This window comes from Cuculus canorus, chromosome 8, assembly GCF_017976375.1.
Source record: "Cuculus canorus isolate bCucCan1 chromosome 8, bCucCan1.pri, whole genome shotgun sequence".
Lineage (NCBI taxonomy): Eukaryota > Metazoa > Chordata > Aves > Cuculiformes > Cuculidae > Cuculus > Cuculus canorus.
In genome coordinates, this window is record NC_071408.1 from 31,930,398 (window position 1) to 31,956,911 (window position 26,514).

Consider the following 26,514-nt stretch of genomic DNA (forward strand, 5'->3'; position numbering starts at 1 on the left):
ACAGTTCCCAAATTCCGACTGGCGTAGGTTTCCTGCATGCAGTTTGGGGAGGTTTTCATTGTGAGAGTTCTGCTCATCAGGATAAATAAAAAGTGATACCAGCGGTGTCTTATAAACAAACAGAAAACCTGTCGTTGAACAGTCAACTTATTTCTCTTGGCCTTCTTCCGTAAGTTCAGGGATCGCGTAATAAGCCTAAGCAATTTATAATTAATCTTCAGAGCAGGGCTCTGAAAGCTCTTTGCCTGGGAGGTGTTCATTCCTGGCTCTGTGGCAGCTGTTCCCGAATCCGGTCAATCTCTTGGCTTTTGAGATGAGGTGAGGATGGAGTTAAAGGTTTGGATGTATTGACATGACACGAGTCCAGAGGAGGCCATGAAGATGACCCGAGAGCTGGAGCACGTGCTGTCTGAGGACAGGCTGAGAGTTGGGGTGGTTCAGCCTGGAGAAGAGAAGGTTTAAATGAGGTTTAGAATAAATTAAATGTATTTGTAGTCATCTATTTCTCTGTAAGTGTAAGAGAGGAACACAAATCGCCTCATGTTCTGCCTACTGGCAATTGGATCTGGCAGTAAGAAGTTCTCTGAATTCCAAGAGACCCGGCGGAGCTTGAGGTGCTTTGGCCTTTATTGTAAAGTATTGCTTAGGCATACCGAAGGATACCATGGGCTCAGAAGTCAAGTGCTGGAAAAACCCTTCATAAGTAGAAGAGAAAAATTTCATTTTAAATTGGTTCTTTTTTTGACTTGATAAATAATTTCTGTTATATCCAAATGCAAATACTATTAAAGAATCTCTCCAGACTGCTAGTAAATAAATTCACCTTAGGTGAAATGAACAATTATAATTGATAAATAAAAACCCACCACAGGGGGAGGAAAGCATATCCTTGCACTTTCTACTAAGAAAGCAGCCAGTGATGAGAAAGTTGGTGTCTGAATTATTTCCCCTCTATAAAATCTGAGGCATTTAGTTGTGTTTATACAGTATGTTACAGATGAACGGCTGATACTGAACAGTGAGTTTTAAAAGTACTTAAAATTTTTGTAGCTTGCACTTTGTTTGGTCTTAAAACCAGCAAATGTTATTCCGTTTAAGTGGAAGACTCATAAATTCTGTCAACCCCCTGTAATTAACTTCGGAGAAATAAGCATACGGAGAAATCCTGCTCTCCGAGCTGTACTTCTGATGCCTCTGTGTTAACGCAAGTTCCTGGAGCTTGGATACTGCTGAATTAGCACAACGTGTATGAGGAGCGTTTCACAAACATCTGGAACACCCTCTTACACATCCACAGCCTCTGGTGGGGCCAGCAGCATCTCCTCAGCTTTCCAGGGGTTTAATGGCCGTTTTCCACCCTAGATGCTGCAAGGGATAGTGCCAGATCTCTACTAATTCAGTCTTTCCCCTGTTTTGTAGAATACCTGAAGCTGAGCAGGCTGGTAGGAGTGGAGGGACCAGGACACTCCAGGGCAGTCTGTAGTCTAGCAGTAAGATGCAGAAATACACAATCTGTTCCTAAACCAAGAAGAGGCGCACATTTTCACACAACTGTTTTGTACTCAGACCATACTTTATGAAAGCCCCTACTGTGTCCTAATTTGCACTCTGTTCTTTTTCCTTCTACCAAAAAGCACTGTCCCTTCTGATGAAGTAACTTTGGGTTTTGCTTTCTTTCTCATTTGTACATTTTCCTAATTGAACGTAAATGTCATGTAATTGAGTAGCACTCCAGATTTGGAGGAAAGAAAAGCAATAATTTGAATTGGTTAGCTCCAAATGGAGTCAGTTGGATTGGCTTTGTTTTTGTTTTTTTTTTTTTTTTTTTACCTCTAGGGAGTGTGCTGGTGATTTAAGATGCAGGCAGGCTTCCTAGAAGAGGTACTAAAACGGTTCTAGTTACTCTAGTATTGATAATTCTGGTCTTTTACCATACAGTACAGAATCTGATATGAGAGTGTGACTACTAATGTGGCAAAGAATTTTTCATGAATCATACAATGGTCTGGGTTGCAAGGGACCTTAATGCCCATCCAGTCCCACCCCTGCCATGGGCAGGGACACCTCCCACTGGCTCAGGGGCTCCAAGCCCCATCCAACCTGGCCTGGAACCCCTCCAGGGATGGGGCAGCCACCACTGCTCTGGGCAACCTGAGCCAGGGCCTCCCCACCCTCCTCATGAAGAATTTCTTTATAATGTCTAGTCTAAATCTTTTCCCTTCCAATTTAAAGCCATTCCCCCTTGTCTTAATCACTCCACACCCTTGTAAAAAGTCCCTTCTCCGCTTTCCTGGAGCCCCTTTCAGTGCTGGAAGCTGCTCTAAGGTCTCCCCGGAGCCTTCTCTTCTCCAGGCTGAACAACCCCAACTCTCTCAGCCTGTCCTCATATGGGAGGTGCTCCAGCCCTGGGATCATCTCAGTGGTCTCCTCTGAACCTCTTCCAACAGTTCCATAGCCTTTTTATATTGGGGATTCCAGAACTGGAGACAGGACTCCCAGTGAGGTCTCATGAGAGCAGAGTAGAGGGATAGAAATCACCTCCCTCAACCTGCTGGCCACACTGCTTTCGACCACCCTCCCCTCCTCCCCCATCCCTAAGTTGTTAGTTTGGGTTTTTTTTATTGCTTTTGTATCATTACAGAGAAAGAATAAACAATGCTGTTTGACCACGTGAGCCGTAATTAATGCTTCCTGATGAGAGGTGAAGGAATTAGCTGTCTACTGCAATTAAGCTCGTGTACAGTAGATGCCAGTAGAGGTCTACTGAGTCAAAATAGAAACATGACCAGCATTTCCATAGCAACAACTTCCTCTTGGCAGTCCTATTTATAGAAGTGCTGCAGTCCCAGCCTTAGCGCTGCTCTCCGAGGGCTCTCTCCTAAGGGGTAACCTATCTGGAGAAAATATACACAGAAAGCTACACTAAGACTGCCTGGGTTTGCTTTTTTTTGTGTTGTGTTAAACAGTAAACTTATTGGTTGTGTTTATTTTGTTTATATACATTTAGGAAAATCTTTGTTTCACAATGGAAAGCCATTAAAGGAGTAAGAAATCAGCAAATGCTGCTCTTCCTTCTGTGTGGGTAAAAAGAGATGCAAGCTGGTGGCGTGGTGCTGGACATATAGTGAAAAACAAAACACATCTGCTTCTTCAGGGAGCCTTTTTCTGCCTCTGTTTCTACCCATAATTCTTTCTGCACTATGCATGCCTGGCAAGGCTCAAAAATGTGTGTAATTACATAATTCCTGATGAAAATGTTCTTTTCTTTATCAGTTATGAACTGGCTATCAGTGTACTGTGGCTTATGTCTTTTTCTCTCAAGCTTTATATAACAACAGAGAAATATCGTATTTCCACAGCCTTATAGCACAGAACACTGTAGGTTGTTAAATATGTGATATTTAACAGATTTTAAAGTTACTTAATGCTTATCAACATCTGTATTTTCTAAGTTCAAGTTAGACAAATTAATATCTTTATAGGTGCTGGCTACATCTTTCAACTTATTAATATTTCATTGGTCAACAGAGACCTGAATTCAGTGAGGTCCTCAGGCTTTTAAAGATGAAGGAATCCTCGCTAACACTTTATATCAAATAATTGCTTGCTCCTCTTCCAATAAATAATAAGTACTAAAGTTAGACCTAGTTGTTGAAATAACTGAAGTGTAAAGAAGAGATGTGGCCTTTACTATCTCCTGTTTCTGGGAACAACCTTGAACTGACAAAGCGTCACAGAAGTCAGCACTGATCCTGCGACAAAGCCAGTAAAAGTCTGGAAGGAGTAAGTTGGAAAAGGACCTGGAGTGGGATCCAGACAGGGTTGTAGCACTTGACCCTACCAGGTCACCAACAAGAGAGCAGGTGCTCATCCAGGATTGCAGATGGGTATGTAAAATGTAAATGCTTAGACACTTGGTTGCAGAATTTAAGCAGATGATGGAGAAAGAAATCATGTTTCTAGAGTATATCTGGAGCCTGAAAACAAAGGGCATTTCTGTGTTTTGAGTAGACTCTAGAAATGTAAACTCTTGTCTTGGCAGAGGCCTGTGAGAAAAACTCTGGAAGTGCCCGTTAGGAGGAATGTAAGGAGTAAAGTCAAGTCCCTTGGCATTTTATTGTTTGATCATGATCACAGGCAGTTTGTCATCATGGAGTTTTTCCGAAGCACAGAGCTGTTATGAAATAGTTGCATAATGTCCAAGGATGGAGATCTGCTGAGGTTGGAAAACTGTTTGGTAAGAATTATGGTGGGGAAAAACGAGAGGTGTGGCTTTAACGCACATTGACTGTAAGACAGGAGACAGATTGGGGAGAAGTTATTTCAGTCTTTCTTAAGGATAGCCTAAATTTTTAAGAAGCTGCAGAGGATGCACTGGGAAACCTGTGTCAATATTTTGCGTACCCATTGTAAGCAAGCAAAGTTACACAGTTCGTAAATTAATATCCTCTATTAGTAAATGCAGCTTTCTATTTATTTTCCCTGTATTTTAGAATCTTAGAATTGCTTGGTTGGAAAAGACCTTTGAGATCATCAAGTCCTACTGTACCTGTCCACTACTAAACCATCCCCAAGTACCTCATCCACCCATCCTTTAAACACCCCCCAGGGTAGGGGACTCAACCGCCTCCCTGGGCAGCTGTTCAGTGCCTGAGAACACTTTCAGTGAAGAAATTTTTGTGCCGTTAAAAATGATATTTTATTATTCTACGGCTGAAAATACTCAAATTTCTTGTGGATGAAAAAGATTTCGTATGCAGTGCCAGAGATCTGTGTGTAAAGCTTTTGCATAAGCAATGTCAGGAGCTGGTGCCCCCGATGTTGGGACTCTCCCTCCAGCTGCCTTTGGAGCTGGGTGCGAAAGCGTGCTGCTGGATAAGCCTCTGCCAGTGCTGGGCCTTCTGGTACTTCATTCCTGAAGATGTTAGATTTGGTTCAGTGTCAGACTAAGCAGAACTCAGTTTGGATAAGTGTATCGGGGTTATGTTTGTATGTATGTTAGAATTAGAATCCTAGAATGGTTTGGGTTGGAAGGGAACTCAAAGCCCATCCAGTTCCACCTCCCTGCCATGGGCAGGGACACCTCCCACTGGATCAGGTTAGTCCAAGCCCCAACCAACCTGGCCTGGAACCCCTCCAGGGATGGGGCAACCTGTGCCAGTGCTTCACCACCCTCAGATTCAACTTCAGAGTGATTTTTCTCAAAAGGAGGAAAATAGTACTCCTTCCCAATAATAAAATATTCATTTCTTCAGTAGTTCTTGCAAGTAACCCCCTTGCTTAGAAAGCTGTTATGTTGAAAACGTGAGGTTTAGTAATAATTAAACCTGTAGCAGGTCGTGCTTTTTGAGCTGATGGTTGTACCCCATCTCGATAGCAGGGGAAGAGCTGCAGTTGCCACTTTTTTTTTCGTAAATGGTTGTGGTAAATTAGAAAAATATATCTGCCTTCTAATCTTTCCTTCGGACCAAGTTGTTTCTAGTGTTTTAACATAAAATGTCTATTTAAATATAAAATATGTGATACATTAAAAAGCTGAAAAAAATAATGCTGAAGCAATTATTGCTTATTTAAAAAAAACACTAACAAAGACTTTGATTGGGATAAAAACAGACTTTTAGCAGTGTAAACCAGGGTGTTACAGAGCGTTTCTTGACAGGAAGCAGAAGAGAGCAGCGGTTAGAGAACAGTGCACACAGGAAGCCTGACACTTGCAGCGCTTTTGGCTCTGGGTTGTCCTGCTCCCTTCCGGTATTTTCTCTTTTGCTTTTGTGAAGTAGCCACCGCGCGTAGATGGCAGCTCCGAAGGAGGGACCTTGTAACCAGTGCACAGGGACGGCCACCGCGCTCCAAAGGCTGGAAGGGTTCGCTAACCGCCTGTTCCATAGGCATTCCAAGAGCAGCGCGCATGAACAGAGAGCCTCTCTGGAAAATGAGAGTCAGCACTGCTCAGAACTTGCTGTTCTATGGGATAGATCGAGTAAGTAGGGGACTTTGGCTGATTTAGAGAGATTCGCTCTTTGGTTTGCCTGGGAGGTGAAGATGTTTGTAACCTGCGACGCGTTCCGGGGGTGATTTTACAATTCACGATCTGAAGGTCTTAATTTGAGGAATAAAACCTCATGTCACGCAGGACAGATGGAGGGCAGCTCCAGGGACTGGTAGCCAGCAGGAGAATTGATCTCTCCACCCTTCTTCCCTCTACAGTGCAATTGACTGCTTCTGGCAAGCACCCACCCCAAGTTTTACTTCTAAATTGCTTCCTTTATCCTCAAATTAAGTCGGACGCTTCAGCAAAATAGACAACTCGTTAAAGATTTTGATGTTTAAACTTTGGAATAGGCAGACATTGCTAAACAGATTGAACTTCTAATTACAAGGCTTTTTAATATTCATTCTTTTATACATCAGAATGCTCTATACAGTGGTAAACTATGAAATTGTGTTTGGTTTTAACTATTCAGTAGTAATTTACTGTGACACTGCTGACTATCATTAGCTTCATTCTCTTAATTATTGAATGGTTTATTATTTGCATGGATTTAAAGTTTTCATGATTGCATTTTGGGTGATAAAAGTGAAGGATTTTAAAAAACATCACAATCTAAGTAAATTGACGTTTGATTTTTGGTTCTTTTTCCTTCTAAAGCCATGCCTTGTTTTGCAAAGCAATTATTAGCTCTGTGGTTGAATAGTCATTTAAAAATGTTACAATATGGTAATTGATGATAATTTTGTTCCAGATTTCAGATTCATTGATGGATTTGAGATAGCGCAATTATTTTGTTGAAAATAGGCCTTATTGGAAATGCTTGGTATCACAGCGTTACCAGGAAAAAAAGCAGTGTTTATGAATCTCCCTGCTTGCAATTTAAAATATTATACGAGTAGGGAGTGAATCTGTTATCAGAGGATGAGCAGTAAACATGGGAACAAAGAGGTGTTAATGCATCGACCTAAAATAGATTAAATCTAGGTCTTCCAAATGAGATGGGAAAGGATTGACTGGTTTCGTTAGGCAGATGAATGATGAAAGCGCATAAATTCTGAGCTTCCACTTCTCTAAATTATTTTCAGCTCAGTTAAAATTGAGGCACGCATGTGTTTAGAATCATCGGATGATTTGGATTGGAAGGGATCTTAAAGATCATCCAGTTCCACCCCATGCCATGGGCAGGGATACCTCCCACTACATCAGGTTGCTCCAAGCTCCATCCAACCTGGCCTTGAACACCTCCAGGGATGGAGTACCCACTGCTTCCTTGGGCACCCTGTTCCAGGGCCTCCCACTCTTATTGTGAAGAATTTCTTTCTCTTGTCTAATCTAAATCTCCCCCCTTCCGATTTAAAACCATTCCCCTTGTCCTGCCACTCCACGTCCTTGTAAAAAAGTCCCTCCCCAGCTTTCCTGGAGCCCCTTTCAGCACTGGAAGCTGCTCTAAAGTCTCCCTGGAGCCTTCTCTTCTCCAGGTTGAACAACCCCAACTCTCTCAGCCTGTCCTCATAGCAGAGGTTCTCCAGCCCTCAGATCACCTTTGTGGCCTTCTCTGATCCCGTTCTAACAATTCCATCTCCTTCAATATGTTTTTATGCAAACAACTATTTGAAGTGATAACCCTGAAGTATTTTTCTTTATATAACACAAAGAAAAAAAAACAATATTGACCTGCTGACCCTTGGGAGTTGTGACTTATTTGTGTACAAGTCGCTGCTGTTTTCCCCCCCTCTATTTAAGGCAGGTTTCCTTGCCTGACACACTCGATGAGGAAATGGACTGTCGTGTCTCTTGGTGATAAACACAGTGAAAATGGCTGTTCCGCGAATGCTATTTTAAGTCATAATTAAGCACAGTGGTTGCATGCGATTCTTCAGAGGAAGAGTTACCGAGCTGGTCGCTGATTACATAGCTTTGGTGAAATTCTGAATCTTTATCCTGAACCTTTACTCTCAATTTGTAGATTACTTTTAAAGAATAATAAATAAAACTACTGTAGGTACACATGGACTGAGTCTTCATTTTAGGAGTCTCATTTCACTACTCCTGTAGCCAAAGGAGTGATGGAGAAGATCAGGAGAACAGCGGAGGGACTGTTTCTGTCTCTCGTGAGTCCTAACTAGATCTTTAGAAAATGCATAATCTAGGAAAATTCTTTGTTAAAATGAAAGCGAAAATGTTTTTTTTTGGTTATTAGGGGTTTTGTTTGTTTTTTTACCTGCGAGTTCAATGTCATATAATTACATAGAGTCATAGAATCACTTGGTTGGAAGAGATTTTTGAGATCGAGTCCAACTGTACCTGTCCACTACTAAACCATATCCCCAACCACCTCGTCTACCTGTCTTAAAACACCTCCAGGTTTGGGGACTCCACCACTTCCCTGGGCAGCTGTTCCAGTGTCTGAGAACCCTTTTGGTGAACAAGTTTTTCCTTATGCCTAATCTGAACCTGCCGTGGTGGCATTGAGGCCATTTCCTCTCATCCTATCGCCTGTCACTTGGGAGAAGAGACCAATACCCACCTCTCTACAATGTCCTTTCAGAGAGCTGTAGAAAGCGATGGGGTCTCCCCCAGCCTCCTTTTCTTCAGGCTAAAGGATCCCAGTTCCTCAGCTGTACCTCATAAGGCTTGTTCTCCAGTCCCTTCAGCAGCTTCCTTGCCCTTCTCTGCAATTGTTACTGAATTTGGGTCATGGATGAACTCCGCAGCGAGTTTATTTATAATTAATCAGCAGTGGTTTAGAAACAGACTGGCCTTTGTCTTGTAAGGATATTTGAATATTCTCAACTGTTTTGCAACTGATGAAACGTAATGTCAAGTTCTAGGTGAAGCTCCAGAGTGGACAGCAGGAATTAGTTTGGAAGTCCAAGGCAAAAGCACTCTTTAATTCTTGAAAAAACTTTTGATAGTGACTTCTTGGATTTTTTTGTTGGTTTAGGTTTGGAGTAGAATCCATTAAAAAGAAATTCAATGTATTTATGCCTTCTGAAATACTTTAACAGGCCTGTTTGTGTTTGTGTCCTTTTACCAGCAATTGCTGCCGAAGCCGTGGGTTTGCTGAAGGGGAAGGAGCTGCCACTTGTTGGATGATGGACTTTGCATTGTCCACCATCTGGCGTTGTGAGTTGGAGTCATTTGCCAGGTGGCCTGTGGCCCTGGGGGGGTGTTCAGTAGTCAGTTTTGAAATTTTACCGCTTTCCTTTGTTAGTTGGATGTGTAAAACATGCAGTTTGGTTTCTACCATGCCTTGGATTCTTGATTGATGCACGAGACGAGTGTGTTTTGTAGAATGCGCAGAACCCAGCAGAGCAAATGAGGGCACCGCAGGCCTTGGAAGGTGTTCTGAAAGGCAGACTGAGCGCACATGGGGTTGTAGAGCCTGAACTGGGGTAACTGAGTCAGTTGTGTGGCACAGCCGAAGGACAAAAGGAAGGAGGGATGGTATCATCAGACCAATGCATTCCATTCTGAGCTTACGTGTATGTTTCAACTGCGACCACTTGCAACTACATGGAACCTAGATTTCGATTTGTGTTTCGTTTTCATAGTTGTGTTTTGCTCTTAGATTGAAATGGGGAAGGAAAGGAGAATGAGGCTGCTTGGTTTTGAATGTAGAGACAGGAAATCTGTGTGGATCCTCTGTTCTGGAACTGACATTTTAGAAATCTGCATAATGAAAGAACACATTAACAGCTCAAATAGTCAGAAGAATCGCCACTATTGCACCTTTCTGTCATCTTCATGCTCTCTGTATTGCAAATGGATGGGTGATGGATACTAAAAGGAATATTATTTCGTCACTGACTGATTCAAAATAGCATTAATATACATTCAGATACCGTGCACAGGTTGAGAGAGTTGGTGTTGTTCAGCCTGGAGAAGAGAAGGCTGCGGAGAGACCTTAGAGCAGTTTCCAGTGCTGAAAGGGGCTCCAGGAAAGCTGAGGAGGGGCTTTATGAGGGCCTGGAGAGATATGACGAGGGCAAATGGCTTTAAATTGGAAGGGGGAAGATTTACATTAGACATAATGAAGGAATTATTCATGGTGAGGGTGGTGAGACACTAGAACAGTGTCTGGTTGGTCGCCCAGAGCAGTGGTGGCTGCCCCAACCCTGGAGGTGTTCAAGGCCAGGTTGGATGGGACTCAGAGCCCCTGATCCAGTGGGAGGTGTCCCTGCCCATGGCAGGGGTGGAACTGGATGGGCTTTGAGGTCCCTTCCAACCCAAACCATTTGACGATTCTTTGAGTGTTGTAAAGAGAATTAGCTGAATAATCACTAGATACACAGATGTATAGAGAAAAATACGTGTGAAATAGGAAATAATGTACAGAGCATATTGTGTGAATTGGTTAAAGCCTTAGAATAACTACTAGTTGGGTATAAGTCAACAGATAATTCTGGTCTAAGGTTGCCATGGAAACAGCCAGTGCTTGATATAATTGAGAACATCTTAAAACCTCCTGGTGTTTGCATGCTTTTCTCCCCCTGCCATTTTGAGTTGCTTTAGGCATGAATAGGTAGCACTGGTCAGAACAGAAGTAGTTAATGAGCAAAACCGAGTAGCTGTGTCCTGAATATTGATTTTTCGGTTTACTATTGGTATCTTGTGCTTCATGGTTTTTTGCATCGCAAGGAGCGTGTGAGGAAGAGCAGCTCTGGATTCTGTGTGCTCTATTTCCACTCCGTCTATAAGTGTGTTTAGAGATTGAAGCACTGATTTTGTAGAGATTAACAGACTTCTTCCACTGTTGGATTAATATTAGGAGCAATATGTTTCTGCAAATTGGCTTTTCAGCATGAACGGTAAGTCTTTTCTATTACCTCTGACACCGCTTTTTTTGTTCTATCTTCACAGTCGGAAGGTTTCCCTTTCTTGTCTGCATAGCTGCATTGGCTACAGAGCCCTTTGTTTTTGTAATGGGCTCCTGGGCTTCTCTGAAACATCACTGCTCTTAAAGATTTGCAATTTTATCAAACCTTTTGCTTTACATAATTGGTATTTGGTGTTTGAAATTTTATTTTGAAGCTTTCATTTAAAAATAATCATTTCACATCATTAAATAGGGCACAGGATCAGCTTTGGAAAAATATATGATTGAATTCTCTCAGTTCACTTAATATTCTGTGCCACTCATAATAAATTATTTTAGCTGAATTTATAAAACCAGAGAGGCCTTTTGAAATTATTTTAATCATCACCTAAAAAAATCTGTACTGGCTTTTGTTGTTTTTCACCCAAACCGGCTTATCCTTCTGTGGTTTTTATTCTTCCTAAATGATGGGAGAGCAGAGTAGTTGAGGTCATTTATGGAAGGAGGGGAATCTCATTTGAAATGAGATATTAAGTTTACAAGATCGATTACATCAGGCAGGTATTTGCTTTCTGCAAGCACTGTGACTGCTTATTATAATGTACTTTGATTTTAATGGAATTATTAAGTGCTTTATTCTTCCTTGGAATGTTATTGGAAGTTGTGTCTAATTATACAAACCCTGGGCATTTATTTCCTTAGAAACAGATTTCCTTGGAAAATTGTTTGCATGAAGCCTAAATATATTGGTTTCTAAAATGATGCCTTTTTGTTTCAAGTAGATAGTCGGAAGCTGTGGAAAACTACTTAAGAGGCTTAGAGATTGCTTGAAAAGAAAAAACCCAGTTAATCACGTATCTGGGCTCTGTGTGTCTCTGTGTGTGGTTTTGCTTTATCCTGCAATTTCGAAGGACCATTTTTAGCAAGGTTTCACTTTTGTACGTGGCGTGAGATACAGAGTGGGAGGAGCCACCCCACTGTCTGCTTTCAGATCAGCTCCTCCGTACCTGGCTCCTACCAGCGTGTTGAGGTCAGCTTCCCTGGAACCAGCGCCGTGGCTGCCATTGCCTCGGTGTCCTTTCGTTTTAAGGGAATAAATGTCTTCTAAGCTAGGTTACAGGTGTATTATAATGTTTGGTTGGTTGGTTCTGGGTGTTTTGGGGTGGTGGTTTTGTTTTCTTCGCCTTTGGGCTTTGTTCTGCACTTGGCATCCATAAGTTTCATTCATCTGGACATCCAGGCTCCTGGTTCCGTTAAAAATAGAGATAAATAGCTGCAACTTTTACCAAGAGTCATTTCCCAGTCACAAGGTTCTGTAATCAGAAGTCTAATTTTGACTAAGGAAAGGCGACCGTCTCCGGCTCCATCAAGCCAGGTTTAGGTTATGTCTTCACTGTAAACCCATTCACTCTAAGTCTTCACTGTTTCCCCATATAAACCGTTTCTGCTTTCCAATGCACCTTTGTGCCTGTCCTCGCTGCAGCACTGCTACCTTACACTCTGGCAGAGTGTAAAATAAGGTACTCTCCTTGTGGAAGACTGCCAAGATGCGAGTGAAACCTTGATGAAAAAGTGATATATTTTCCTCAGTTGCAAGTACAATTGGCTTACTATTCCCTTTTGTCAGGAGAGCTCTAGTTTTATCTATATGTATATGTATCTATCTATTCATAAATATATATGTATTCCAGTTATTATGTATATTAATCTATGTATTTATATTTTTCTTTGCCAGGGAGACATTATAGCAGCATTCCAGGACTGAAAGGTGCTCCAGGAAAGCTGGGGAGGGGCTCTTGATCGAGGAGTGCAGGGATAAGACGAGGGGGAATGGTTTGAAGCTGAAAGAGAGAAGATTCAGTTGAGATCTTGGGAAGAAGTGTTTTACAGGGAAGGTGGGGAGGCCCTGGCCCAGGTTGCCAGCGGTGGCTGCCCCATCCCTGGAGGGGTTCCAGGCCAGGTTGGATGGGGCTTGGAGCCCCTGATCCAGTCCAGTGGAAGGTGTCCATGCTCATGGCAGGGGGTGGGACTGGATGGGCTTTAATGGCCCTTCCAATCCAACTCATTCTATGATTCTGTGTGGTTGGGGTTTTTTCCCCCGGAAGGAGTTGAAAGAAGGAAAAAGGCTTTTTCTATTTGTTTGGTTTAAGGTTTGTGTTTTGAATGGCAGAATATTCTTGAACAGATGAAACCGTGGGGAATACAAGTAACTTGAATAGCCTCAGCACCCAGTTCTGAAAGGTTCTGCTCTGCCTGATCTTCTGTGTGACAGAAGAATAGGCTGAACACTCCCAAGTGTCACCAACTGTACGATAGGGCTCGTGCTTTCAGATACCACAAAGAGAGGTAATTGCGGTACATTTCCATTTGTAAGATTGTAGTTACCAAATGTGGAGACAGATGGAGCAATGTGAGGAAAGAGGCTAATAGAGTGCTGAGTGAATGTCCAGCTGTGTGTGAGGAGCGTTTCAAGGCGGAACGTGAAGAGAGGTGATGTCAATCTCTTAGTTATGTGCATTGGGAACATCTGTTAAGGGCAAGGGACAAAAAGTAGCAATTAATTATTCCCACTGCTGAAAAGTCTATAGAAAATGGAAGGGTGCCATGGAGTTTCCAGGTGCCACAATTATACTTCTTCCTATATGAGTCTCGTGGCACTCGGGGTTCCTTCCTTTTGGAACCCCCCCAGTGTTACCCAGTACCTTCTGACAGTGGACTGGAAGGGTTTCTGAGATGTTCACCTGGATTTGTGTTTTGTTTTGATTCTTCTTTGAATTATTTGAAGGAAAAAAAGGCAACACAAGAGCTGCTGTGTTGATACAGTTCTTAAAACACATCCATACCGTGAGCAGTCCCTGAGGGCGCTCGATTTTGGGATGAGAGTGAAAAATCAGGGTAATAAAATTGAGGTTCCTTTCAAAGGGAAGGGGTCCCTTCATTCACAGTGTTTGGTGTATTGTGATCTTGCATCTCTCAAACCATGTCTTACTCCAGTCCGTGTTGTTACATACCTTATGTATGTTTTGTTGCAAGAAAGTTTCGTCTCTTGGTTTTCAGTTTACATCTCAGATGGTTTATGTACTTACTTGCTGCTGGTTCCTCTCAGAGCTGTTACTGCAGCCCAAAGTTCACACCAGGAGCTTCCCAGCTTTAATAATTGAGGGTCTTACAGGCAGTTTTGTAACTAACATAATGGTTTTGGCATTTTCCTTTATCCTTTCCAGTTGCTGACAGATACTCCGGCCTATTAAGAATTCATGTGGCTTAGGTTTTTTCATTTAAATCTTATTGCAGGGTTTGCAGCTCAATTCTGTGCAAGTTTTTCTGCCTGCCCGTTATCCAAATATGCGCCGACTTGAATCAGCCTCACTCTACAGGCCCATTCTTTATCAGAATGGATGGTAAACACTCTTACCTACTTTCTGCCTGCCCTAATCACAAGGCAAACAAAATCTTGTTCGCTAGAAGTGTTGAATTGTGAAATGTGTTTATTTACATAAGACTTCCTTATGCAGGAAGTCAGGCTCTGTGCTATTTAAGGTTATAAATGAACTTCTCCTGCTTGGCTGGTTACTGCAGGCAGCCTTTTCCTGTAAATACCGAAAGTGTGTTCTGCAGGAGCTGTCAGTGGAGCGGCGTGTCAGAACCTCAGATCTTGCAGGAGATGAAGAGCTATTTTGCTGAGTTAGCCTGTGAAGATGGGCGTGTGTATGAGAATTGGTGTGGTCTTGTTAATGAGACGGCTGGGACAAAGCCTTCTGGGAAGGGAAATTAGACATAGAATCTTGGAATGGTTTGGGTTGGAAGGGACCTTAGAGCCCATCCCGTTCCACCCCCTGCCATGGCCAAGGACACCTCCCACTGACCCAGGCCGCTCACAGCCCCATCCAACCTGGCCTGGAACACTTCAGGGGTGGGGCAGCCACCACTTCTTCATCCATGAATCGGCCCTAGAAGAAAGCTGAGGAGGGACTTTTTACAAGGGTATGGAGTGGTAGGCTGAGGAGGAATGGCTTTAAATTGGAGAGGAGAAGATTTAGATTAGACATTGGGAAGAAATTCTTCGCAATGAGGGTGGGGAGGCCCTGGCCCAGGCTGCCCAGAGCAGTGGTGGCTGCCCCATCCCTGGAGGGGTTCCAGGCCAGGTTGGATGGGGCTTGGAGCCCCTGATCCAGTGGGAGGTGTCCCTGCCTGTGGCAGGGGGTGGAACTGGATGGGCTTTGAGGTCCCTTCCAACCTAAACCATTCCATGATTCTCTGGATGACCTGTATTTTGATGACTTGCATGAAACACTTGAGAAAAAAAAAAAAAAAAAAAAAGAAAAAACCAGCACCAGAGCTGCCCTTTTTGTGTAGGCTGTAAAATGCATTCACACAGTGAGCAGCCCCTGCAGTTGTTGACTTTGCAGTATAAAGAAGAAATAAGTTCAGTAAAACTTGGGTACCCAGTATCTTACGGTGTAGAGGGAGGAAAACTGCGGTAGACACCTTAAAGAAACGTTTTGCTTGGTGTGTGGTTTTCACTGTAAGAAGTAAATCTGATTGTTTTGTTTGTTTATATTTAACTAATAGAATTCCCCAATAACCTTTACTCAAGAATGTGCTGGTCCGCAGCAGCGGAACACGAGCCAGCAGTGGCCCCGGTGGCCAGGAATCTAGGCCAACAATGTCCTGGCTTGGATCGGCAGTGGTGTGGCCAGCAGGAGCAGGGAAGGGATTGTCTGTGCTTGGTGCTGGTGAGGCTGCACCTCGAATCCCGAGTTCAGTTTTGGGCCCCTCACTCCAAGAAGGACATTGAGGGGCTGGAGGGCGTCCAGAGAAGGGAACAGAGCTGGGGAAGGGGCTGGAGAACAGGGGTTCTGGGAGAGGCTGAGGGACCTGGGGGTGTTAGGTCTGGAGAAGAGGAGGCTGAGGGGAGACCTTGTTGCTCTCTGCAGCTCCTAAAAGGAGGTTGTGGTGAGGTTGGTGCTGGTCTCTTCTCCCAAGTAACAAGTGACTAGGGCACAAGAGGAAATGGCCTCAGGTTGCTCCAGGGGAGGTTTAGACTGGAGATTAAGGAAACTGTCTTTATTGAAAGAGTGGTTAAGCCCTGGCAGAGGCTGCCCAGGGCAGTGGTGGAGCTCCTTCCCTGGAAGGGTTCAAAAGGCTTGTAGAGGTGACACCTGGGGAGATGGTTTGGTAGGCACGGTGGGGCTGGGCTCTGAGGGTTGGACTGGATGAGCTCAGAGGTCTTTTCCAACCTCAATGATATGATACATTTACAAGATATTTTATGCCAGCGCCCTAGAAAATTTTGTTCTTGGAACTCATTCTTAAAATGTATTCTTTTTTTTTTCCCCCATGGTAACCATGGAAATGCATGCACTGCGGAAACCAAAGTCCTTGAATTTTCACAATTTTTGCAGTTTTCAGTTTTCTGTGTGAAGTAACACATTTCACACAGGAAAGGGATCTTTTACCCTATAGATCCTGCGAGAGTTGCAACATTTTAGGTTACTTGCTGGATTAAGTTGAGCTGTAACTACAGAGGGAGGTACCGCACAGATGAAGCTTAATTCCTAATTGCTCGCAAAGTACATCGGGGTATGATAATTGAGGATTTTATGTGTTAACACTTCTTCACGTTATCTTTCATGTATGAACTAATTTTATACGGAGGGAGTGTCAAGTACTGTGTTTGGAAGTAATTGTATTGAACTTGTAAGTATTAATTTAAAATTTTGATTTAATAGAATTAAATTATCTAATAGAATAATAGAAGATTAATAACTTAAAATTAGAATTATTGCTCAGAAGCCTTTTCAGTAGCCTGGTGCTGTGCTACCATGGTCACGTTACGCTAGCACAAGCTGACATTCCTTTGGGAAAAGAACAATTCTATCTGCCGCACATATTTGCCCATTTTCATCCTCACCCCAGGAGGAGCATTCGTGTATTGAAAAGAACTGGGAGCTGCTTTGGATTAAAATGGGCTTTCCTTGTCCTCTCCTCGCTTCTGTCCCTTACTTTTTAATCCAGCTGAATTCCCTGACCTGGCTTGGCAGTGAACCACAAGGATGCTTTTGCTCTTTCAAGGAAGGTCGTGAGAGAGGTGGTGGCTGTGGAAGGGGAAGGCTGGGGTTTGTTGTGTTTATACGAGCCCGCCCTGAACACTGAGCTGCAGCCTAACAAACCAAACTGCTGTTTCTTGGACTTCTGAGCCTCAAAGCATGTGGATTGTTGCAAGAGAGGAAGCAGATTTACCAACGTGTCTTCTCCTGCAGTCTGGGATGAACACTTCCCGGGCAGGAAGAAGGTATGAGAGACGCTTCTTTCCCTAGGTCAAAGCTTAATTTTAACATATTTCAGTTCTAACTGGTCATTTTAGAGAATGGAACAAAACATCAACTCTCATCACTCAGCCAAAGGCTGCTAAAATGCTTTAATTTGCAAGGAAAGCTGGGATAAGAGAGAAAGGTGCCACTCTGAAGGACCAAAAGACCCCAAGGAATGGAGCAGCTCTCACCCACTAGGGATCTACAAGACACTTTAGGTCACAGCCCGTACTTGGGTGTTCAGATGAAGCTTTTCTGCTTGTCTGCACTGAGGAAGTCTTGCATCTGATCAGTAATTTAGTATTTGAATTATAAATTCCAGCGGGTTCATAGGTTTTGCTTGGCTGTTTCAGGGGTTTGACGGAGAGATGTAACTGGAAAATGTAGCATTTGTCTTATGTCTTGAAGGAGTCACTTTTTAATTAAGTATACTAATTTATAAACTCTGAGCATTTGGTCTGGATTCTCTTTTAGATGAAGAAAGCAGAAGTTTTAGCTAATTTTTTTTTGTGGAAAATGCTTGAATTGGGGTATATAGGTGTGTACAACGGCTGAGTAGAGTGAGTACAAGACTTGATTGTGACTGAATGAATTTACTGATTTTCACTATATGCTTGGGTTTCTTTAAATAAAATGTCAGCGATTCACATTTTAAATGACTTGAGCTTTTGAGTTCTTTGAGTTTATAGAGTCATAGAATGGTTTGGGTTTGAAGGGACCTCAAAGTCCAATTTGTATTTTATGTTGTAAATTAATTCCTGAATGTACTGTCCCCAAAATCAGATCCTTGGGGTCTCTTCTGGCCTTTAGGCACTGCAGCTGTAATTACTTTTAATTTACTGTTTATTCCGTTCCTCTCCCTTTTTCTCCGTGTTTTTTTCCATGCCCTTCTCTTACCAGACCTTCCAGGGTTCAACAGAGGTGAATACAGTGTGCAGTTAGATTAATTAATAGAATTTTTAATAGCAAACTTGGAAGCAGTTAATAATTCTTACTCGATTCTTCATTTTCTAAGAGTTTTTAGGTTTTGTATTCCAGCAAACGAGCCCTTTCCGAAGTGCTCCACATGTTTGGGGTTTTTAAAACTGAAGGTCCTTTCCTAGTGCAGCTGGGTGAGTTGGTTTGCTCTGCAGCATCAGTTTTGAACATAATTAAACAGAAATATAAGATCAAAACCTTGCTCTCAAAGTAAAAAATTAGATTAATTAGATATTAAATTGATGCAAGACTTACTAATCTAGCCTTGATGACTTTGCATCTCTTAGAGCAGAAAGATGACAATGTTGGCTAGTTGGTTTCTCACCAGAGAGCCCATGTGTGTGTCTCACCACAGTGTCGGAAGATATTCCCTTGCCCTCTACCAGAACTTTTTTCCCCACCATTTTCATATTGAAAGACACGAAAGTGTTTTGTTCATAGAATCACAGAATGGTTTGGGTTGGAAGGGACCTTGAAGATCATCCAGTTCCAACCCCCTTGTTGTTATTGCTCTATTTCAAAGATACCTTTTGTGTTTTGAAGAGTTTCTCAACTATTAAAACATTAACTGTTGCTCACACTAATTCCTTGGAGTGTGTTAACACTATGTAGTGTTTTATTTTCAAGAAATGCCAGGGTAGAAGTATCTCGCTGTAAGCCTTGTGATATTTTTCTACTGATCAAAAGACAAATTTAAAGATATTGAAGACCATAGGTAAGAGTGGGACTTAGAAATGGCATTGTATCCTTCTCACTTCTGAAACATGGTGCCATAATCACAGGATTCACTGAGGCACGTATGTACATCGCAATAATGTTTAAGGCTATAAATATTGTTATAAAAAGGAAATACACACATACATTTGCCCAAATCTCTTCATAAATATTTTTTTCCCACTAAATGAAACTTGGAAATTTAACTGAATAGCCCATTTAATTCCAGACTTTGAGTGATTATATTACAGTTTTGGAACAGAAATTGAATTGTATTCTGATAAAGGGCGTTTTAAATACCAGGCAGAGATTGGCATTTAATGCAGCAGATGGGGGATTGTAGTGGTGCCCGGTGTTTAGTTGTAATCACTTTAGTCCTTGCTTTCTTGCCATGAATCCTGTACCCACTCCCCCCCCTCTCCCCCCCCAGAAAAGAAATTTGCTGGCTCTTGTGAGAGATGGGATTGAGAACAGCAAATCCAGCGCACGTGGGAGGTGGGAGAGAGGCAGAGCAATCCATGGTAACTCTCCAGGATGGCTCCATCCCCAGATCACAGAATCAAAGAATAGCTCGAGTTGGAAGGGACCTCAAAGCCCATCCAGTTCCATCCCTGCCATGGGCAGGGACACCTCCCACTGGATCAGGGGCTCCAAGGCCCATCCAACCTGGCCTGGAACCCCTCCGGGGATGGGGCAGCCACCACTGCTCTGGGCACCCTGGGCCTGTGTCTCACCACTCTCTTGGTGAAGAAATTCCTCCTTATGTCTTATCTAAATCTGCCCCTCTCCAGTTTATACTCATTGCCCCTCATCCTGTCACTCCAAGCCTTTGTGAACAGCCCCTCCTCAGCTTTCCTGTACCCCCTTCAGGTACTGGGAGGTCACTATAAGATCTTCCCAGAGCCTTCTCTTCTCTGGACTTAACAACCCCAACTCTCTCAGCCAGTCCTCATAGGGAATGTGCTCCAGGCCTTGGATCATCTTTGTAGCCTCCTCTGGACCCATTTCAACAGCTCCATCTCCTTCTTATGTTAAGGATTCCAGAACTGGACACAGTATTCCAGGTGAGGTATCACAAGAGAGGAATAGAGAGGCAGAATCCGCTCCCTCACCCTGCTGGCCACACTGCTTTGAATGCAGCCCAGGACACAGTTGGTTTCTGGGCTGCATGTGGTGCTTCTCCTCCCCAGCACCCCAAGTCCTTCTCAGCAGGGCTGCTCTCCATCACATCATCCCTCATCCTGTATTGAAATCAGGGATTGCCCCTCACCCAGATGTAGGACCTTGCACTTGGCTTTGTTGAACCTCATGAGGTTCACACAGCCCCACTTCTCCAGCCTGTCCAAGTCCCTCTGGATAACATCCTGTCCTTCTGGTGTTCATAAAAATGTTGCTTGTAGTGTGAGTGTACCGTTACATAACAAATCTGCTTTTTGGTGGGTTTGGGGGTTCTATGTGGTAGGGTTGTTTCACTTGTTTGGTTTTTGTAAATACCTCCTCCTATGCCGGTGTTACCCGGGAGCCTCTTGATCCCGAGTTCCACTGTCCACAGCAATCTCGTCCAGCAGACTTATCACCTCCCAGACCTCTCCACCTTGTGCCACCCATGATACCCGATGGGATGGCTTCTCTCACTATATATGCACCTGGAACATATTTTCTGACCAGGGTTTGAACCAAAGCAGGCAGAAGTTATCAAACTGCTTCAGTTCCTTCAATTGTGACTCCTCGGCTATTGCTCCATTTCTTACTGCCTTTCTAGGAATCTTCCCGATTTCCTACTGTGCCCCTGGGGTATTTGCATTGCACATAACTTGCTTCTCCTGCCAATGATTGCTCGTGCTGGTTGTGAAGAGCTAAGCTTATGCTGTGTGGTTGTGCTTACCTGACCTCTGGACTGCTTGTGCACCCCCTCCAATTCCAGCTGGTGTCCTGCCTGACGCTTCCAATTGTTTTGATGGTTTCCGTGGCCCTCACTGTGTCAGTGCCGTTATTTGTGCTTTGCCCTCTCCTTCCAGCACCTTCCTTGAGCATCAGCCCTTTTTGTTTCAGCCTCCTTCACTCCAGTTTCTGCTGTACCAGTGAAGCCAGTCTGAATAGGATCCATTTGCTGCATCCCTGTATCCTCATCTTGACATTGCTCAGCCGTCTACGAGCACTCCTTGCTCTTCAAGTGCTTATGGGAACCTCTAGACCAACATCTCTTTCCTGTGTTCTTTGTTTTTTAGAGTCTTAAGTAATTAAAAGCCACGCTTTATGGTGACGGTACAGGATTCCCATCTGCGTTCCGGTTTGCGTACTGTGCAGTTCAGACTTCTCAAGGAGTTCTGTTCCTGTTGTTGGGGAACAGGACTGGAGTGCCAGTTCTGTGCTCTCCACCACGTGCTGTGCAATTCACACATGCTGTCTTTGAGTGCTAAGTGGTGGGAAGCTCACCCAGATACAGGTTTTATTGTGATCCAGATGAAGATAGATACAATTTTGTTAGCAACAGCTCCTTGGATGTGCGTGTCTTAGAATAGATTAATTATTAAAGATGCCAACTTGGATCTCCTGTAGTTTTGTAAGCTGTGCTCATTTCTGTGATGCATCATCTTCTTTTCGTACTGAATTTAGCTGCCTTTGGGTTTTTTTTTCCCTCTTTTCTTTGCTCCAACATTCTGTGATTTAGCATGAGTCACTCTGTCTGTGTGGGAAAGGGCTGGTTTATTAGTGGGTCCGTTCTTGAGCGGGGAGGGGAAGGGTGGAATGTATTTGTGTTTTCTGTGTTTGTTGTGGAAATGCATAAAACTATTTATTTTTTTCTTCTCTTTCTTTCCTCTCTTCATCATCTCATCTGTGTGGGTGAATGTTCCTGCAAACCCTTGGGGAACCTATAGAGACTTTTGGTATGCTCATTCCTTCATTAGTGCCCAAAGTCACAGATGCTAGGAACTGTTTAAATGCTAAAAATAAGCAAACAAGTGTCACATCGTAACAATGTAAAGTGGCTAAAAATGTGCACTTGAGGAAAACTTCTAAGCCGTCATCTAATAAACTTATTTATTTGCACCAACACAATAATTCCAATGACCACTATCCAGTTGGCGGAAACTTTGAGTCAGCGCTTGAAAAGTAGAAATGGAACGTGTTCTTCTGTAGCAAGCGCTGTCATTTTGAGATCGAGATATGATTTGCAAAAGTACCTGTCCTACTTCAAATTCAAAGTCCTGCTTTCAGAAGCGGCTGAAGTGTATGCACTTAAGTTGCCTAAATTCACTTTGAAGCCACCTGCTGGACTGTATTGTGGGGTAGGAGCCCAGGTGACCTCTGAAAATGAGACTCAGGCACGATTTGACCTATTTTCTTATTAGGAAGAAAATATAATGCTAATAAAAAACCACCACAGAATATACATAAGTAGTGATTTTTGAGATAAACGAGCGCTATTCGGTAGCTTTGTTTTGAAAACACACGCTCAGTGCTGCTCTCCAAGAAAAGAGAATGGAAGTCAAGTAGAATAAGATAGCAGTTTTGTTAGAGAGCTTGTGGCTTATTGGTATTCTAGAAATGAGAGATTTTTCTCGTGCTTCCACAATTTGAATATTTCCAGCTGGATTGCATTTTTTCTCATAAACAGCATTCTTTATTCCATAAGGAGAACAGAAGATGACTCCATGTAAATGTCATTGTATGCTTTTATCAGTACTGAATAATTATATTTCAGTGCAAATTATGTGGAAACTTAAAATATTTTATTTATATGAACAAGGCTTTGAGCATCTTGATCCAGTGGAAGGTGTCCTAGCCCATGGCAGGAGGTTGGAACTGGGTGGGCTTTAAGGTCCCTTCCAAGCCAACTCATTCCATGATTCTGTGAGGGATATTTAAGACATAGATACTGTAATAACATAAAAATGAGACTTCATGGTTTGGTTTTGCCATGTAGTGTTAGAGTTAACGGTCATTTCTAAGCTGCTGTGACTCAAGTTTGAAGGCTCAGTTTTTTAGCGATCTTAATGATCAGCTTAGATTTTTTTCTTTTCATTAAGAGAAAGTAACGTTTGTGCTACTTTGACATAAATCGATGTTTTAAAAGCTATCAGTAGTTATCACTTTATCACTTTATCACGTCATCTCTGTTCTCCTAATGGAAGAAGGATCATCAGGCATGAATTTGGATATTGTTAGGGACCCTTTTTTGTGTTGAGAAATTATTTGATGCCACAGGAAATCCCGGCCTTTTCTCAAATTGAGATCATTAAAAATCATTACATGAGTAACCCCCATAATCTAAACACAATGGGAATATTCCCCCCCCCAAGATAAATATGTCTAATATTTTACTGGTTACCCACTAAAATATTTTTACCTCTCAGTAACTTTTAATGCCAATTTAAAATAGTTCCTCTAATATAAACTATGTTTATTTTACTCGACTTAACGATAAGTTTAGGCAGTAAATATGTTCCTCCTCATTGGTATTACTTGTTTCTCTTAAAATAAAGTGGATATCATGCTTTAAATACTTTTCAAACCTTGAGGTCAGCCAGAACTTTGGATGATTGTTCTGCAATTCCATTATGTGGATGCTGCTTCATCAGAGTCATAAACCTCCCTTTGAGTATCGGATCCCACAGCTCACTTGAGAGGGAGGGCAAACTAAAGCAAAAAGATTCAGGCCAAGCCTTCTCCCGGGCTGTCTCGGCTTTTCCTGCTGGTGTAACTATTCTGGTAGCTGAAGAGTGAAAAGAGAACTTTAAGAAGTTCTCTGTGTAGACACCAGTATTCTCTGAAAAGTACAAAAACCTTCTCATTCATCAGACAATTGTTTATAACCCTTTATAAATCTTAATTCTTTGTGACTACCGGAAGGTAAAATCCAGTTGGTAAAACACGTATTTCTAGATATTGACCAGAATAATTTTGGCACACGGCTAAGTATTTTTAGAAACTGCTCGTGGGGGAACGTCACAGTGCAGAAAATCCACCAATACTAATGTTATGTTACGTGAAATGATTCAGAGAACACAAAAACAGTCTGATATTTTCTTCTCGATTCTGTGACTCTTCCAGAACCCCAACAGTGTCTGAACCAGCTCTCGTTTATGGCTGTGCATTAAGTGATCAGCATTGATCTGGCTGATAATTGATATTCAAACCAGAGCAGCTGAAAGTGCTGAACAAAAAAACGTTGGTGCACATTTTAAATAGTCATCCAGAATTTTGCTGTCATTCAATTCCTTCCATTTCAATGGAAAATCAGTATTAAAACCACACATTCTCTGACTGTGGGCACGCCTAATGTGCAGTGTCGTTGTCGCCCTGTGCTTTGTCTTTGCTTGCAGTAATGCTGTCCATTTGGTACTTGAGCTTGCAAACAGCCTTTACCTAAAGGTGATGGGGGGGAAAAAAGCAACGAGATTGACGTTGTGCTCAATCAGTTGAAAGAAAACATAGCTTTTATTTCATAAAAATAGATTAAAAGTCTGTCTTTGTGGAATGGCTATTTATGAATGTCAGGTGTTTGTGGGTTTTTTTTGCCCAGCTGACTTAAAAACATCTTACATCACCTTAAAGCCTGCTTGCCTCTATGGTATTGTGAGTTATTAGAGCTGGTGTAGTTTAATTTGTGTAGAACGACATAGTTACTCCAGAAAGCTTAGAGGTCGCCTGGAGATACTGTAGAAGTTAGAGGCATTGGTGCTTGCTTTCATACATGGTGAAAATACGAACTGAAGAAAGTTAAGAAAGTTTACGTATTTTGTTAACGAAGCATCTCCATGGCATCCATGAGGAATGTCGTTAATTAAAATATTCTTTTTCTGTATGTTTTCAGTGAAAGAGTTCCTAGCCAAAGCCAAAGAAGACTTTTTAAGAAAATGGGAGAGCCCCCCTCAGGTATCAGTCATTTAAATATTCAATTATTTTCTCTATTGTATGCTTTGGATGATGTTATCAGTGTGTTATCAGGCTGTAACGAGCAGCACAGAAAAAAAAAAGTTTGATGCAGTTTTTAAAGGAGTTTCCATTGTTAATAACAATTTTGTCATTGAAGTTCATCGGCAAAGCCTCTCGAGTGTTCTCCAGCTCTGAGCTCATGAAATGTTTATGCTGAACAACAGCTTTCTCTTACTGAGAATGATGTCCACCATCAACATGACAAGACTCAAAAATCTTTTGGCACGTTCTAGGTGGCTTTTTATAACATGAAGTGTTGGCACAGCTGTTATTTACCCTGTAATAATTTGCACCGTGGTGTTAAGGGGAATTAAGGGCATTAAGTCTGCTGCATGGGGCTTGGGGGCAGCTTAAGGAGAGAAATGTTTTAAAAGTTGAACTGAGTGGTTTGGGGAAGGGTCTTTGTTGTTAAGGCAGCATTTGAAATGTTGTGGTGATCAATTTCTGAGGAAAAACCGCTCAGCCATGCGCTCTCTGGACAGCTTTCACACAGAACTCTCTCTAGAGTTGGAGGTGTTTGCAGGTTCAAATACTTTTGCTAGTGATATAGGAGGGGGTTATTTATCTGCATGTTAAATTCATGTTCTTTTTAGTGCTCAGCGTTTCTTACTGAGCACATGTGGACAAATTGCAGAAGTGTTGATACAATTTGCTTAAGTCTTTCTGATTTAATGAGTAGGATGTAAAATCTCTTACTAAAATCTGACAGGCATGAAATTATTACAACACTATAGTCGGTTATAGTTGTTGATAAACATGATTTTACTGCATTTTCTTTCATAAATGACTTCCATTCATACAGATAAAATTGTCTTTGGGTAATAGATTGTAAATAACATTATTATATCCTTGTCTGTGTAGAATACTGCTGGCCTAGATGATTTTGAGAGGCAAAAAACCCTCGGGACAGGATCATTTGGGAGAGTTATGATGGTGAAACATAAAGCCACAGAACAGTATTATGCTATGAAGATACTGGACAAACAGAAGGTGAGTGTCTTTTGTCGTGTTTTTGTGATATGGGAGAGTTTGGTGCAGACAAAGATCCGCTGACTGGCGCTGAACTGTGCTGCACTTACTGTGCTTTTGTTTATCGTGCTTGTATACTGGTGATCCTTCAAACAGTTTCTTTCTCAGCCAGCAGGTTCAGTTGTTGAGATCGTGTAGGATTCTTACAGGGGCCAATAGCATGAATGGCAGGTGAAAGGGGCTTTGAGCAGTATCCAAGTTGTTAATAAAACGTAATCAGTTGATATCTTTGCTCGTTTTTGTAAGGGGGCCTATGTATTCTGTGGCAAAAGCAAAACGTGCTGCTGGAGATTAACGAAATCAACACACTTGCAGGGTAGCTCAACATTTTGGAAGAGTCTTGGGTCAGAAATTCTCAAAATTTTCATTTGTGACCCATAATTTAATAAACTGTTTGCACAAATCCTTTCTTTCCCATTCTTGATCCCATGCTGTATTACTTTTTGTATGCATAATTATGTGATTATCCTGTTGTACCTATAGTAATTGCATAGAGAACAGTAATTTCTCTCTATTTTTAAGATATTTATCAATATTTTTAATAGTTTTGACAGGTTTTTCAGAAGTACATTATTTAGATTAGTAGTTTTTAAGGTCCTCGGCATAAGAGCTCTTCGGACTTCGTAAGGCACTGTATGTAACTTTACTTCTATGTAATAGAAATCATATTAAGGAAATATTAATCTGGCAAAGAGAACAGTCAGCAAATGATGAAAGGAATTATGTAA

At 42.2% G+C, this 26,514-nt stretch overlaps 1 protein-coding gene across 3 annotated transcripts in view; it reads left to right on the plus strand.

The window, feature by feature from the left end:
• Positions 1-26,514, plus strand: part of PRKACB (protein kinase cAMP-activated catalytic subunit beta) — a 68,438-nt gene that overhangs the window by 25,408 nt on the left and 16,516 nt on the right. The window contains exons 1-3 of one of the 3 annotated variants that reach the window (XM_009556312.2): positions 5,778-5,980; positions 24,636-24,697; positions 25,619-25,747. In XM_009556312.2, the coding sequence (XP_009554607.1) occupies positions 5,794-5,980; positions 24,636-24,697; positions 25,619-25,747 (378 nt within the window). In that variant the 5' untranslated portion in view covers positions 5,778-5,793. Of the gene's footprint in view, positions 1-5,777; positions 5,981-10,478; positions 10,804-24,635; positions 24,698-25,618; positions 25,748-26,514 lie in introns of those variants that run through there. The other 2 variants (XM_054072567.1, XM_054072565.1) reach the window with 2 other exon arrangements.